Raw genomic sequence first — 13916 nt, 5'->3', positions numbered from 1 at the left:
GTAAGAATAACTAAAAATTTCACGATTCTAAGCAATGTACAGACAAATCTACAATTTTATTTATATAGATAATAATAAATACCTACGATTACCTAGGTACTTAGTGGTTTTAAACGATGGTTATTAAATGTATGTAATTCATGTTGAATGGGCCATAGGGGGTATGGGCCCTCTAGTCTCAGTTTTTGCCATTTGAATACGAATAACAAGTGAAATGACAGGGCTACCCGTAATCGTTTCAGTAATAGAGCTCTCAGGGTCCAATTTTTTCGTTAGAATCGGGGTTTCGCGCGAATTTTCAAATGGTTCTTTCTAAACTGCCTATGTTATGTACTTATCTACAAATTACAAATGTACATAATATTCGTATGTACTTTCACCCATATAATATGGGTGCCATAGTTCTCATTTCAATATTGTCTTCATACTTTTCAGTTCATGATAAGTTCCTTGCATAAATATTTAACCAAGTTCATTATGTTATGTACTTATCTACAAATTACAAATGTACATAATATTCGTATGTACTTTCACCCATATAATATGGGTGCCATAGTTCTCATTTAAATATTGTCTTCATACTTTTCAGTTCATGATAAGTTCCTTGCATAAATATTTAACCAAGTTCATATACAATAATATACCCTCCAACTCCTACTCAATTCTCGTATTCTTCTCTCAGGCACGACCGTAGACCTTTATTGAACTTTCATCTGATAGGTATTTGTTCAACATATTTCTGAATGAACTTGGATATTGAATCCCAGACCTAGACCTTTCATTTATTTTAGGTGTTTGTTCAATATAATTCTGAATAAACTCACTGAATCCCAGAACTTTATGCACAGAACTACAGAAATAACTTGGTGAACAAAATTGGAAAGTTCTTTGCCATTCTTCTTCTTTTAATTTTTCTTCGTCTTCTTCTTGTTCTTCTTTTTGTTCTTCTGCTTCTTCTTCTTCTTCTTCTTCTTCTTCTTTTTCTTGTTTCTGTTCTTCTTCTACTGCTCGTTATTCCCCCTTTTCTTCGTCATCTCCTCCTCCTTCTCCTCTTGTTCTCTGTTATTTCTTCACCATCTTTTTGTTCTTCTTCTCCCTTTACTCTTACCTTTCTAAAACTAATTGTGGTCGCTGCAGCGAGCCGTTCCCTAAAAGTTTTGCTTACAACTCCTACTCAATTCTCGTATTCTTCTCTCAGGCACGACCGTAGACCTTTATTGAACTTTCATCTGATAGGTATTTGTTCAACATAATATTTCTGAATGAACTTGAATCCCAGACCCAGGCCTTACATCTATTTTAGGTGTTTGTTCAATATAATTCTGAATAAACTCACTGAATCCCAGAACTTTATGCACAGAACTACAGAAATAACTTGGTGAACAAAATTGGAAAGTTCTTTGCCATTCTTCTTCTTTAAATTCTTCTTCGTCTTCTTCTTCTTTTTGTTCTTGTGCTTCTTCTACTTCTCGTTGTTCCTCGTTTTCTTCGTCGTCTCCTCCTCCTTCCCCTCTTGTTCTCTGCTATTTCTTCACCATCTTTTCGTTCATCTTCTCCCTTTACTCTTGCCTTTCTAAAACTAATTGTGGTCGCTGCAGCGAGCCGTTCTCCTCCCACTTCATGAGGAACCACAGACATCGAACATCGAAAAATAAAACATCGATGTTCGATGTTTCCATCGAAAGAAAAACATCGATGTCAAACATCGATGTTTTTGTTCCGATGTATCGATGTTTTCAAAACATCGATGTCGATGTCCCAACCCTAGTTCGAGTCCAAAGCATTTCGAAATTTCATTTCGTTATTATTGAATTTGGTGAACGACATTTTTTTCGCATTCATACCTAGCAGACCAGATCTTTTATTATTTCATAAATCCAAAATAGGTACCCTGCTACTCTGTCATTGACCTTATGACACCATGATGGTCTCTTCATTTTGTCTCCCACCAGGACATCCCATCTTCATATCTGAGGAGACTGACTCTCTCCTGATGTAATTCAAAATAGAAAGTAAAAATTGGGAGTTCTTTGTTGAATTGTTGTTAATTTACATGCTAATGGAGGTAGTCTTTTACGATGATTTTGTTCCATTCAAATCAGCATCGCCTAAACTTTTCTAATGGCATTGGCTTTGTTGATATAAAGGCATTGCTTTGGCGGGATAGCTTTTGTTCTCTGTCCATCGCCATCAACTTCATCTACGAGACTTAGGAATATGTTTCAGCATTCATCAGGTCTTTTACATCCTGGAAATATGAAGGTCTGGGACGTCCTGCTTTACTCCTTTTTCCCAACACTCTGCCTTCAATTCAAATATAGGTACTCAGACATCTACTTGTTATATCTACTGTGGTAATGTCCGCCACTCACGCTCAGACCGCCTGATAGACCAAAGTCCGACAGGTATTTGGGCTTTGCAAACTTCTGTGGGAAGTTGCACTAGTTTTGGATTTCATGGGGAAATATTTCTCGTTTTGCTTCATGCTAATGTAGGTATAGTCTTTTACGATGATTTTATTCCATTCAAGTCAGCATCGCCTAAACTTTTCTAATGGCATTGGCTTTGTTGATATAAAGGCATTTCTTTAGCGGGATAGCTTTTGTTCTCTGTCCATCGCCATCAACTTCATCTACGAGACCTAGGAATATGTTTCAGCATTCATCAGGTCTTTCACGTCCTGGAAATCTGAAGGTCTGGGACGTCCTGCTTTGCTCCTTTTTCCCAACACTCTGCCTTCAATTCAAATAGGTACTGCCTTCAATTCAAATAGGTACATCTACTTGTTATATCTACTATGGCAATGTCCGCCACTTACGCTCAGACCGCCTGATAAACCAAAGTCCGACTGTCTGACAGACCATTGGCGGGCATCAGACACCCTTTTACTATACCCTTGTGCCAACGAAAAAACAGAATTTTGAATTTTCACAAATTATATCAAAACATGGAATTGTAAATACTTTTCCATACTTTGGTGATATAGGGCACTAGTTACCTCACATCGGTTTCAACCCGCCTAGTCACATGAACGCCACCCATAGACCGAGTCCAAAAATAATTACGTGGAGGGCCGCTTGTATCTTGCTTGCCATGCAGAAGGTCCCGGGTTCGAATCCCACCATCGACAAAAATTTGTACTCGTTTTTCGATTGCAAATATTTCAACGGGTTACTTTCTGGTGTTCTCGTGTTGACCCAGCACCTAAATGGGGAGTATTGTGCCTCTTCTCGCCCATCTGATGAGAGGCATACTAAAGGATGGGCATGCTACGACACAGACCACATGCGTCCGATGTAGCAGTTGTTTCATTGCTACGAAATAAAAACGGCGGTGAAACACTAATCTTTTTTTTTTTTTAATACGAAGAATACGAACCACAGAGAAACTGAAAAAAAAGTTAAAGTCCTAAATCCTCTAAACATGAAAACATACTCTAACGAACCTGTTACTGGAGAAGACGGGAAAAAAAGAGAACTGCCCGCTGAAATTAAATTCAATCAAATGTGGACACAGAACTATACGCCGGAAATTAAACTTTCGAATTTTATCCCCACTTTGACCCACTTCCCCCTAATTTAACTTTCCTTTCCCCGCTTCCCAACAGTATGACAGACCATTGGCGGGCATTAGACACCCTTTTACTATACCCTTGTGCCAATGGAAAAACAGAATTTTGAATTTTCACAAATTACCTATATCAAAATATGGAATTGTAAATACTTTTCCATATTTTGGTGATATAGGGCACTAGTTACACTAGTATCCTTACTTCGGTGTCTTTTATCGTACAATGGCAACCTGCTGGTGTGGTCCTCAAAGGAACTTGATTCAAATGTTCTCTTATAAGCGTGCCTGTGTTGCCACTTATCTCAATACATTGTTGCCATTGTTCCTCCTCCTCCTCCTCCTCCTTACACTAGTATCCTTACTTCGGTATCTTTTATCGTACAATGGCAACCTGCTGGTGTGGTCCTCAAAGGAACTTGATTCAAACGTTCTCTTATAAGCGTGCCTGTGTTGCCACTTATCTCAATACATTGTTGCCGTTGTTGTTCCTCCTCCTCCTCCTCCACCTCCATTACACTAGTATCCTTACTTCGGTATCTTTTATCGTACAATGGCAACCTGCTGGTGTGGTCCTCAAAGGAACTTGATTCAAAGGTTCTCTTATAAGCGTGCCTGTGTTGCCACTTATCTCAATACATTGTTGCCATTGTTCCTCCTCCTCCATCTTGTTTCTGTTTCAAATTCAAATAATTCAAAAACACAAGGAAAAACAATAACTACCTAGGTAAAAACAAACATGAAAACACGAATGAGACTTTGTATGAATTACTGAACAAACAGAAAATGGCATCACAGAGTACCTACCTACCGAAAACTTGAAACAGAATGCTTTTAGATGCAGAATTTTGACATAGTACCTAATACCTACTTACCTGTTTAGGTACATAATGTATAGGTACTTGTATAGGTATCTACTTACCACTACAAAAGCAGTAATATTTGGAGCACGAGCTCAATCAAAAAGTAAAATGAGGGCACCTAAATAGTTATATAGGTAGGTAGGTACCTAATTGGCTAGGTAGGTCGGTAGGTATGCTAGGTAGATATAGATAGAATATGAGCTAAATTCTCTGCTACATTTATTTTAATTTGGAGCTATCAAAGAGATATTTGGGATAATTGCGATGGTAAAATTCGTTTGAACATTTTTACAACCCACTTTTTCCTATCTTTTCCCTGATACCTATTTCTGTAAAATTAGGTTCTGTAGAAATCCTTTTACACTTGTAATGCCGCCACTGGTCTCTATTCCATTGAAGTAGCTACTCAATTGTCCTCACGAGGCTGAGTGCACCCCGAACTCCAAGCACAGAACCGAAAAAAAAACCTCGGCCGCGCCGGGAATCGAACCCAGACCTCCTGCGTGCAAGCCTAGTGTGATACCCACTCGGCCACGGAGGTTGCTCTCTACAATATCTAAGGCAGATACTATACCTCTAGCTAGAACTATAATGGACTTATAACTGTAGAGCTGTAGAGTTTATTGTAGAGAGCAAATAATGAACACTTCCGACTAAAGGAAAAACTCTAAAAGACTACGAGGAAAACAAATAGCATGGCAAGAAACACAGGCAAACGTAATAGCGGTAATAAAAAAAAGTAAAAAGTCAAGAAAAAAAATAAAAATAAAGAAGAAGGACGACGAGGAGGGGAAGAAGAAGAAGAAAAATAAGAAGGATTAGGAGAGGAAAAGAAGTATAATACGAAGAAGAAAAAGAAGCAGAATACGAATAAAACTCTAAAAGACTACGAGGAAAACAAATAGCATGGCAAGAAACACAGGCAAACGTAATAGCGGTAATAAAAAAAAGTAAAAAGTCAAGGAAAAAATAAAAATAAAGAAGGAGGACGACGAGGAGGGGAAGAAGAAGAAAAATAAGAAGGATTAGGAGAGGAAAAGAAGTATAATACGAAGAAGAAAAAGAAGCAGAAGCAGCAGAATACGAATAAGAAGAGAGGAAGACAAAGAAGAATATGAAGAAAAAGAAGCTGAAGGTGAAGAAAGAGAAGATAAGAAAGAGGAGAGGAAGAAGGAGGAGAAAGAGCTTCTAGGAGAAGTATTAGACGAGGAGGAGGAGAAGGAGAAGGAGAAGAAGAAGAAGAAGGAGAGGAAGAAGAAGGAACAACTAAAAAGAAGAAAAGGGAGAAGAAGAAAACTTTTCGTACCGACATCAGCTCCTTGGAGACAAATAAGTGGGGTAGCGTACCCCCACTATGTCCACCACCCTACATGTGTCTTTATTCTAAACTGTCAAACACTTAGGGTAGGGTTGGGGTACTCAATAGAGGGACGAGGGGAAGGGATGTTGTTTTTCCAGCACAATTTCACAAAGCTCAAAATATTTTCCGGGATTTCAAGCGGTCTGTGGCGCTTATTGAACGAAAGAAGGGAGATTTAAATTTGAACTCCTTAGGCGCGTTTCGCACTGAGGTAACACTTCGCAAGTAGCAAGTCGCAAGATGCTACTGCTTACGTCCTGAATCTTATTCAAAGAAACATGAGGGAAGGGATGTTGTTTTTCCAGCACAATTTCACAAAGCTCAAAATATTTTCCGGGATTTCAAGCGGTCTGTGGCGCTTATTGAACGAATGGAGTGAATTTTAAGTTTGAACTTGGATTTTTCTATTTTAATTAGGTTGTCTGTCAGTGCCATAACTCTGTGAGAAGGGACATAGAATTCTATACTATAGTTCTGTCAGTAGTTGGATCCCAAGCTGGAGGTCTCGGGTTCAATACCAGTCACTATCAGAGCTCGGAGGGCTGTGGTTGTTCATTAAATTTCGGGATACCCTGTATAAAGTTTATGAACAGTATAAAGTTGTACCTGCCATACTCCCGGTATTCTGAAACGACCAGCAGGGGTCATGTCACCTGTCTCTTTGGGGTGTTTTCACATCTTTTTTATACTGAAGTTGATGGAGGATGCAAAGATACAGAAGGAGAAAGAGGAGAGGGAGGATTAGGAGGAAGAGAAAGAAGAAGAGAAGGGAAGGAGAGAAAGAGGAAGAAGAGATAAAAAAAAGAGAAAGAGGAAGAAGAGATGAAAATGGAGAGGAAGAACGAGGGAAGAAAAAATAAAAGGAAGAGAGGAAAAGGAGGAGAAATGAGAAGAGATAGAATGGGAGGGAGAGAAGAGAGCTGATAGGAATGATAGGATGAGACATAGAGAGGCCGAGAGTCAAACGTGCAGAAAGCAGAAAAAATCCTCCTCCTTCTCTCCCTTTCAACTCGTATTTTCTCCCTTTTCTCTCTTCTTTTGCCCTCTCTTCCTTCTCCTTCCCTCCCCTCTTCTTCCCTTCTCCCTTCTCTCCTCCTGACATAATAAAGTTTTAATTTAATGATCATCAACTTGAATAAGTTTATGTAGTTGCGGCAACTTTTTTTCTTCCATACGTGACTCAGATTTTGCCAGATTACTGATTAAACGCAGCGAGTTCCAAGTTTTACCCCGAATAAATCTACTTTTCTTTTCGGGAAACCTTCATCCTCTAATTTATTCTCTAATTCATATTCATCGTCCTCTAATGCACCATCTAATTCCTTTCTATCCTCTAATTCACCATCTAATTCATATTCATCGTCCTCTAATTCACCATCTAATTCCTATCTATCCTCTAATTCACCATCTAATTCATATTCATCGTCCTCTAATTCACCATCTAATTCCTATCTATCTTCTAATTCACCATCTAATTCATATTCATCGTCCTCTAATTCACCATCTAATTCCTATCTATCCTCTAATTTGTCCTCTAATTCATATTCATCGTCCTCTAATTCACCATCTAATTCCTATCTATCCTCTAATTCACCATCGAATTCCTCTTCATCCTCTTATTCCTATCTATCCTTTAATTCACCATCTAATTTCTACTTACTCACCCTCTAATCCTCTTCATCCTCTAATTTGTCATCTAATTCATATTCATCGTCCTCTAATTCACCATCTAATTCCTATCTATCCTCTAGTTCACCATCCAATTCCTCTTCATCCTCTTATTCCTATCTATCCTTTTATTCACCATCTAATTTCTACTTACTCACCCTCTAATCCTCTTCATCCTCTAATTTGTCCTCTAATTCATATTCATCGTCCTCTAATTCACCATCTAATTCCTATCTATCCTCTAATTCACCATCCAATTCCTCTTCATCCTCTTATTCCTATCTATCCTTTTATTCACCATTTAATTTCTACTTACTCACCCTCTAATCCTCTTCATCCTCTAATTTGTCCTCTAATTCATATTCATCGTTCTCTAATTCACCATCTAATTCCTATCTATCCTCTAATTCACCATCCAATTCCTCTTCATCCTCTTATTTTAATTCACCATCTAATTTCTACTTACTCACCCTCTAACCCTCTTCATCCTCTAATTTATCTGATTATGATAGAGGATTGGAAACACTTTGTCGTTAATTATGCATTCAAATTCGTTTTTTAATTGAATTTTTAGACCGGCAATGGCAATGTTGGCGACTTGTATCATCAATGTACCGTTGGATTCGAGAATGAATAGTCGCGTATGTTCCTTTCGCAATTTCCCCTCCTCTGTGAAACTCTTTCGTTTTCTCTCTTTTTGGTACCGCCTGTACTAAGCCATAGGAAATCCAAGATGGCGGGCCATGGGAATCGGTAATAGTAATAATAATAATAATAAATCTGTCCTATGTGAAGAAAGCTCAAAAACGACGCGACGCAGCGACGATGGAAATTTCAATGGAGCAGTTGCAAACGGGTAAAAATTATAAATAAATGGTCGATTCCTATGTAAAAAGTTGAGAAAAATCTAAATCTGAGGTCAAAACTCCGAGAAAATAACTGTAAAAGGTCGAAAATTCAATTTTTATTTTCCGTTCAAATGGAAGAGTTCAAATATGAGTGACGTCAGACTTTACGCAGTTGTTTTTTCGTCCGTTAGGTAGTGCCACTATGCAAGCGCGCTAGCGGAGGAGCAGAAAGAACTGCGCAGAAACGTATGCGCACAAAGACATGAATGCGTTGCCTGCAAGGGAGGACATTTGATGTGACGTCATCGCCTACGGGAGCGTATGCCGTGACGTCAAAAGTTCACGATTTACCGGCATTTTTTTAATCGCTTTATCTCGGGATCTAGAAGTCGTAGAAGAAAAAGAAAGATTCCGTTAGTCCTCATTTTTCCTGCTCTATGACTTTGAAACATCACCCAAGTAAGCGCAACTGATCTATTCATGGTCCAATGTGAGGGGCGTAAAAGGTGCGTCCGGGGGGGCGGAGCTACACAAGGGGGACACCCCCCGAAACTACGGACCACCCTGTATACAAAAAAGAATCTTTTTTACAGCGCCGCAGGCTTAATTTTGACAACTTGAGCAGTAAAATACGCAGAAAGGTGACAAAAAGAGAGCTGATTGACAATAGAAATTATCCCGTTTTAATTGTCTTGGTGTGTAATGTTGCTAGCATCATATCTGGAGCTGCTATTGATCAGCAGACACCCTTGGGTAAGTCCTTATCTTTCTATTTGGATTTGTTTATATTCTCTTGTGAGTACGATGTTGGATCAACTGAGGATTGTGATTATCGAGTTATAAGTTCTGTAAGCATAATGGGACATCTTGTTCTAAGCTCACAGTCTAAATAAATAAAAAGCACTATTTTGAGTTTGTTAATATACCGATTCCCTGAAATTGATCTAGGATTAGACTCAATTCTGTGACCATTTTTGGCGGTAAGGCAGAGGATAGCTTGATTTTAATTATATGTTTTACTTGAAATCGGAATATATTTTCCTGTGATACCCGCGCGTCGCGTCGTATCACTTCGAAAATAAATAAAAAGCACTATTTTGAGTTTGTTAATATACCGATTCCCTGAAATTGATCTAGGATTAGACTCAATTCTGTGACCATTTTTTGGCGGTAAGGCAGAGGATAGCTTGATTTTAATTACATGTTTTAATTGAAATCGGAATATATTTTCCTGTGATATCCACGCGTCGCGTCGTATCACATCGAATTCTTGGCGTTCGCAACTGTTCCAATAAAACATCAAACAATGAAATTCTCTCTAACTTTGTTTCCAGCTCTAGCACACCTAGTTAACCAAGATGTGCCTGCCCCAGCCAATGTTATGCCCATGCCCAGTGACGCAGCAATGGGAACACCCTTGAATTCGGCTGAAGTAGCTCTTAATCCTCCTCCAATGCCTCTAAATAGTCTAAATACTGCTGCTGATGCTGTAGCATTGATCCCTGCTGATATTCTCAACGTTCAGAACCAACGTTCAGAAAACAAAGCACACGAACAATTTGCTGTCGAAGAAAACCCCAACAACCAATTTGCGGCCGTAGAGGACAGTCCTGCGCCACCCAAGGGTGATTCGGATTTAGCCAACGTCGAACTGGACGACGCCGTCGACAAAGCGAGGGATTAATCCGCCACTACCTTCACCCTATGCAAATTACATGCTCCATGTAGTATAGAATAGAGGAAGTAGACTATACATAACCTAATATATATTCCTCTATATACATAATAAACCCCTATTTACATGATATACCTCTATGTAATAATGTTAAATACATAATACACCTATCTCTATGTACATAATAGGTATACCTCTATGTAGTAGAAGGAGATAGCATAAAGTGGTAAAAGAGAAAGACAGAGATAGATAGAGAGGGGAGAACTAGAGGGAGGAGGGAGGGGGAGAAGAGATCAAGAGAAATCAATTTAAAAATTAGGCACAATCAAGGTTCAGAATACAGGTAAAATATAAAGATTAAGATAGATGGATAGAAGAGCGAGAGAGAGAAAAGGTGAGGAGAAAGAGAAGGAGATAGCATAAAGTGGTAAAAGAGAAAGACGGAGATAGATAGGGAGGGGAGAACTAGAGGGAGGAGGGAAGGGGAAGGATAGAGATAAAAATGTTATTAAGGAAAATTCAATTTCCCCACATCAAACTGGGAAGTTTCATTTTTCATCCCGGAAGCTATCCCTCTCTCTCTCTCTCTCTCTCTCTCTCTCTCTCTTTCAAATTGCAAAGATCTAATTCTGCATATACAGGTATTTTCCATCGAAAGCTTACCTCCCTCTCTCTCTCTTTCCCTCCCTCTCACTCTCTCACACGTAACTATTATCATGCTCTCTTTCTCTTAGCCTTCACCGTTTCTTTCAATTTTCTATACAAATTGTTTTCTCCTCTTTCTCTTTCTCTCTCTCTTTCTATCTCTTTCCATCTTTAATACCCTCTCTTTAACTTCATAAAAATAGGTAGTAGCATAGGTAGGTAACTAACTATTTATGTACGTACCTATGTACTTATGTACGTACCTATGTACTTGTGTATGTACCTATGTACCTATGCAGTCTATGCACAGATAAAATATTTATTATTGATGGTTGGGAATTATTAGGAGAAAAGAGAGAGAGAGAGAGAGAGAGAGAGAGAGAGAGAATTGAGAGAGACAGTAAATAAATGAAATTACTCAACTAGCATTTTACAAATTTAGCGACCATACCTAGAATCAAACCCGGGTCTTTCACATGCAAGGCGAGTGCAGTGAGCATTAGAAAGACCAGACTGTAGTTTGGCTGTTTACACCTGATTTTTTTTTTTAATTATTTTTTTGCCCCGGATAATTACTGTTAATAGCTATTTTAGCCAGCCTAGTTAGCTTAGTTGGTAGTGCATCTGCCTTGTAAGCGCTAGGCCGCGGGTTTGATTCCCGCCCGGGGCGGATTTTATCCTGAAATGATAATGTTCGTTCTCGGAACGGCTGGCTTTCCTCCTATCCTGTCTTCCTTCTCTCTTCGATTTCGGGACGATAAGGCCCTAGCAGTTACAGGTCCCTCTGTCAAACCTCTTAAAAAAAAATAGGATCAATGACACTAATGACCTGATGACTCATGCGATGACAATAATTACATTGATAAGCTGTGGATTATAATGAAACAATTTCCCTGCCATACTCAACAGGCACTGTTGGTGTAGTGGTATCATGCAAGATTCCCATTCTTGCGACTCGGGTTCGATTCCCGGACAGTGCAGTATTGTTTTACTCTTTTTTTATACCCCGGTTAACCCAGTTTAAGCAGTCCATTGGTTAAGTTAATCCGATCCGGGGGATTTAATTTCTCGATAGCTTATTGATATATGAAGAGATCTAACAGAGAATTTTAGATTAAAAAAAGAGAGAGAGACAGAGGTAGAGAGAGAGAAAGAGAAGAAAAGAGAAGAGGGAGAGCGAGAGAGAAAAGTAGAGATGAGAGACACAGAGAGAAGATTTTGATGTTTATCTATCAGCTGATGCTCGCTTAGAGCGAGAGAGAGAAAGAGGGAAAGGAAGAGAGACAGAGAGAGAAAGAGATAGAAAGGGAGAGGGAGTGAGGGAGAGAGAGAGAGAAAGGGAGAGAGAGAGATTATCAAAATATTTACATTGAAATATTACGGACAAAAAATGAAAATTACTCCCTTGGGAGAAATAGAGGGAGAGGGAGAGAGGAGGAAGAAATTATTTTTCCATTCAATTTTCTTCCTCTCTCTCTCTTCTCTTTTTCCTCCCCCTTTCCTATGCATCGTGAAATACGTCGAATTTTGAACCTATTTTGTGGTGTACACATTGTACATGCTTGTGAAGTATTTTGTGGTGAAGTTTCTTGAAAAGTAGGTATTTTGTGGTGTAGTTTCTTGCAGAGTATTTTGTGGTGTAGTTTCTCATGAAGTATTGTGTGGTGTACGTTTCTTGTGACTTATTTTGTGGTGTAAGTTTCTTATGAAGTATTTTGAGATGTCTCTTCTTGGGTAGTTCTTTGTGGTGCATTTTTCTTATGTTGTATTTGGTACTGTACTTTTCTTATTTGAAGTAAGCTCTTTCACCTCTATTCCTTAGTTCCTGAAGGTTCAAAAAATCAAGTAGAATCAAGGTTCAGATCAGTGCATCGTGAAATACGTCGAAATTTGAACCTATTTTGTGGTGTACACATTGTACATGCTTGTGAAGTATTTTGTGGTGAAGTTTCTTGCAAAGTAGGTATTTCGTGGTGTAGTTTCTTATGAAGGATTGTGTGGTGTACGTTTCTTGTGACTTATTTTGTAGTGTAAGTTTCTTATGAAGTATTTTGTGGTGTAGTTTCTTGCAAAGTATTTTGTGGTGTAAGTTTCTTATGAAGTATTTTGTGGTGTTTTTTCTTACAAAGTATTTTGTGGTGTAAGTTTCTTAAAAAATATTTTGTGATGCCTCTTCTTGAGTAGTTCTTTGTGGTTCATTTTTATGTTGTATTTGGTACTGTACTTTTAAAAGAAAATGTTAGGGCCCTTTCTAGGTTCAGGTTTCCATCTCTTTTCTTATTTGAAGTAAGCTCTTTCACCTCTATTCCTTAGTTCCTGAAGGTTCAAAAAACCAAGTAGAATCAAGGTTCAGATCAAGAGAAATCAATTTAAAAATTAGGCACAATCAAGGTTCAGAATACAGGTAAAATATAAAGATTAAGATAGATGGATAGAAGAGTGAGAGAGAGAAAAGGTGAGGAGAAAGAGAAGGAGATATCAAAACTTTTCTCCTTAATGCAATGTTTAATTTCTATTTTTTCCTCTCTCTTTCTCTGGAAAAACTATACAGTGTGCCGCAAAAAAATTAGGGAGGGACACAACGGACTGAACCTTCCTGCAAAATTTTCGCATACCATAAAAAAAATGGATATTTTGCAACCAAAATTAGCGCCCCGTAACTGAACTTTTTAACGTTACTTGACGAAAACTCGTTTTTGCGCATGTGCAGAATTCTATTAAAATTAGAAAGTTCAATTACGGGACGCTAATTTTGGTTGCAAAAACTCTCTATTGTCTGGTCGAAGTCGTAGAAGAAAAAGAAAGATTCAGTTAGTCCTCATTTTTCCTGCTCTATGACTTTGAAACATCACCCAAGTTAGCGCAACTGATCTATTCATGGTCCAATCTGAGGGGCGTAAAAGGTGCGTCCGGGGGGGCGGAGCTACACAAGGGGGACGCCCCCCGAAACTACGGACCACCCTGTATACCCTATATTATGAACTTAATTATAACTTTCAAATTACATTAAGTTTTTTCACCTCCTCTTCCTTTTTTCTTCATCTTCTCTCTCTCTCTTTCTCATCTGTTTCTTGATGTCTTTCTCTTATTTCGTTTAGTTTTTCTCTTTTTTAATTTTGTTTCTTCTCTCAGGAGGTATTTCTCATTTTTCTCTCTCTCTCTCTCTCTCTCTCTCTCTCTCTCTCTCTCTCTCTCTCTCTCTCTCTCTCTCTCTCTCTCCTTTTCCCCTTCTTCCTCCAAGGTGAAATCACAAGGTCACACTACTATTTTAAAATTATTATAATTACAAT

General features: G+C 38.5%; 1 protein-coding gene and 1 non-coding gene across 2 annotated transcripts in view; both read left to right on the top strand.

Moving 5' to 3' along the window:
* Positions 1–7935, top strand: part of LOC103515090 (putative uncharacterized protein DDB_G0282133) — a gene marked incomplete at its 5' end in the record, with an annotated part of 22038 nt that extends 14103 nt beyond the window's left edge. Inside the window, 2 exons of the mRNA XM_026827892.1 lie at positions 7014–7390; positions 7814–7935. Coding sequence (XP_026683693.1) covers positions 7014–7390; positions 7814–7935 — 499 coding nt within the window. The remainder of the gene's footprint in view (positions 1–7013; positions 7391–7813) is intronic.
* Positions 7936–11535: 3600 nt separating this feature from the next.
* On the top strand, positions 11536–11606 carry Trnag-ccc. The gene has a single exon. It is a non-coding gene; the product is annotated as a tRNA-Gly (tRNA).
* The last annotated feature ends 2310 nt before the right edge of the window (positions 11607–13916 follow it).

Source organism: Diaphorina citri, unplaced genomic scaffold (genome assembly GCF_000475195.1).
Source record: "Diaphorina citri unplaced genomic scaffold, Diaci psyllid genome assembly version 1.1 scaffold1274, whole genome shotgun sequence".
Taxonomy (NCBI): Eukaryota; Metazoa; Arthropoda; class Insecta; order Hemiptera; family Psyllidae; genus Diaphorina; species Diaphorina citri.
Note: the sequence above shows the minus strand (reverse complement) of the source record. Positions and strands in the feature narration are given on the sequence as shown.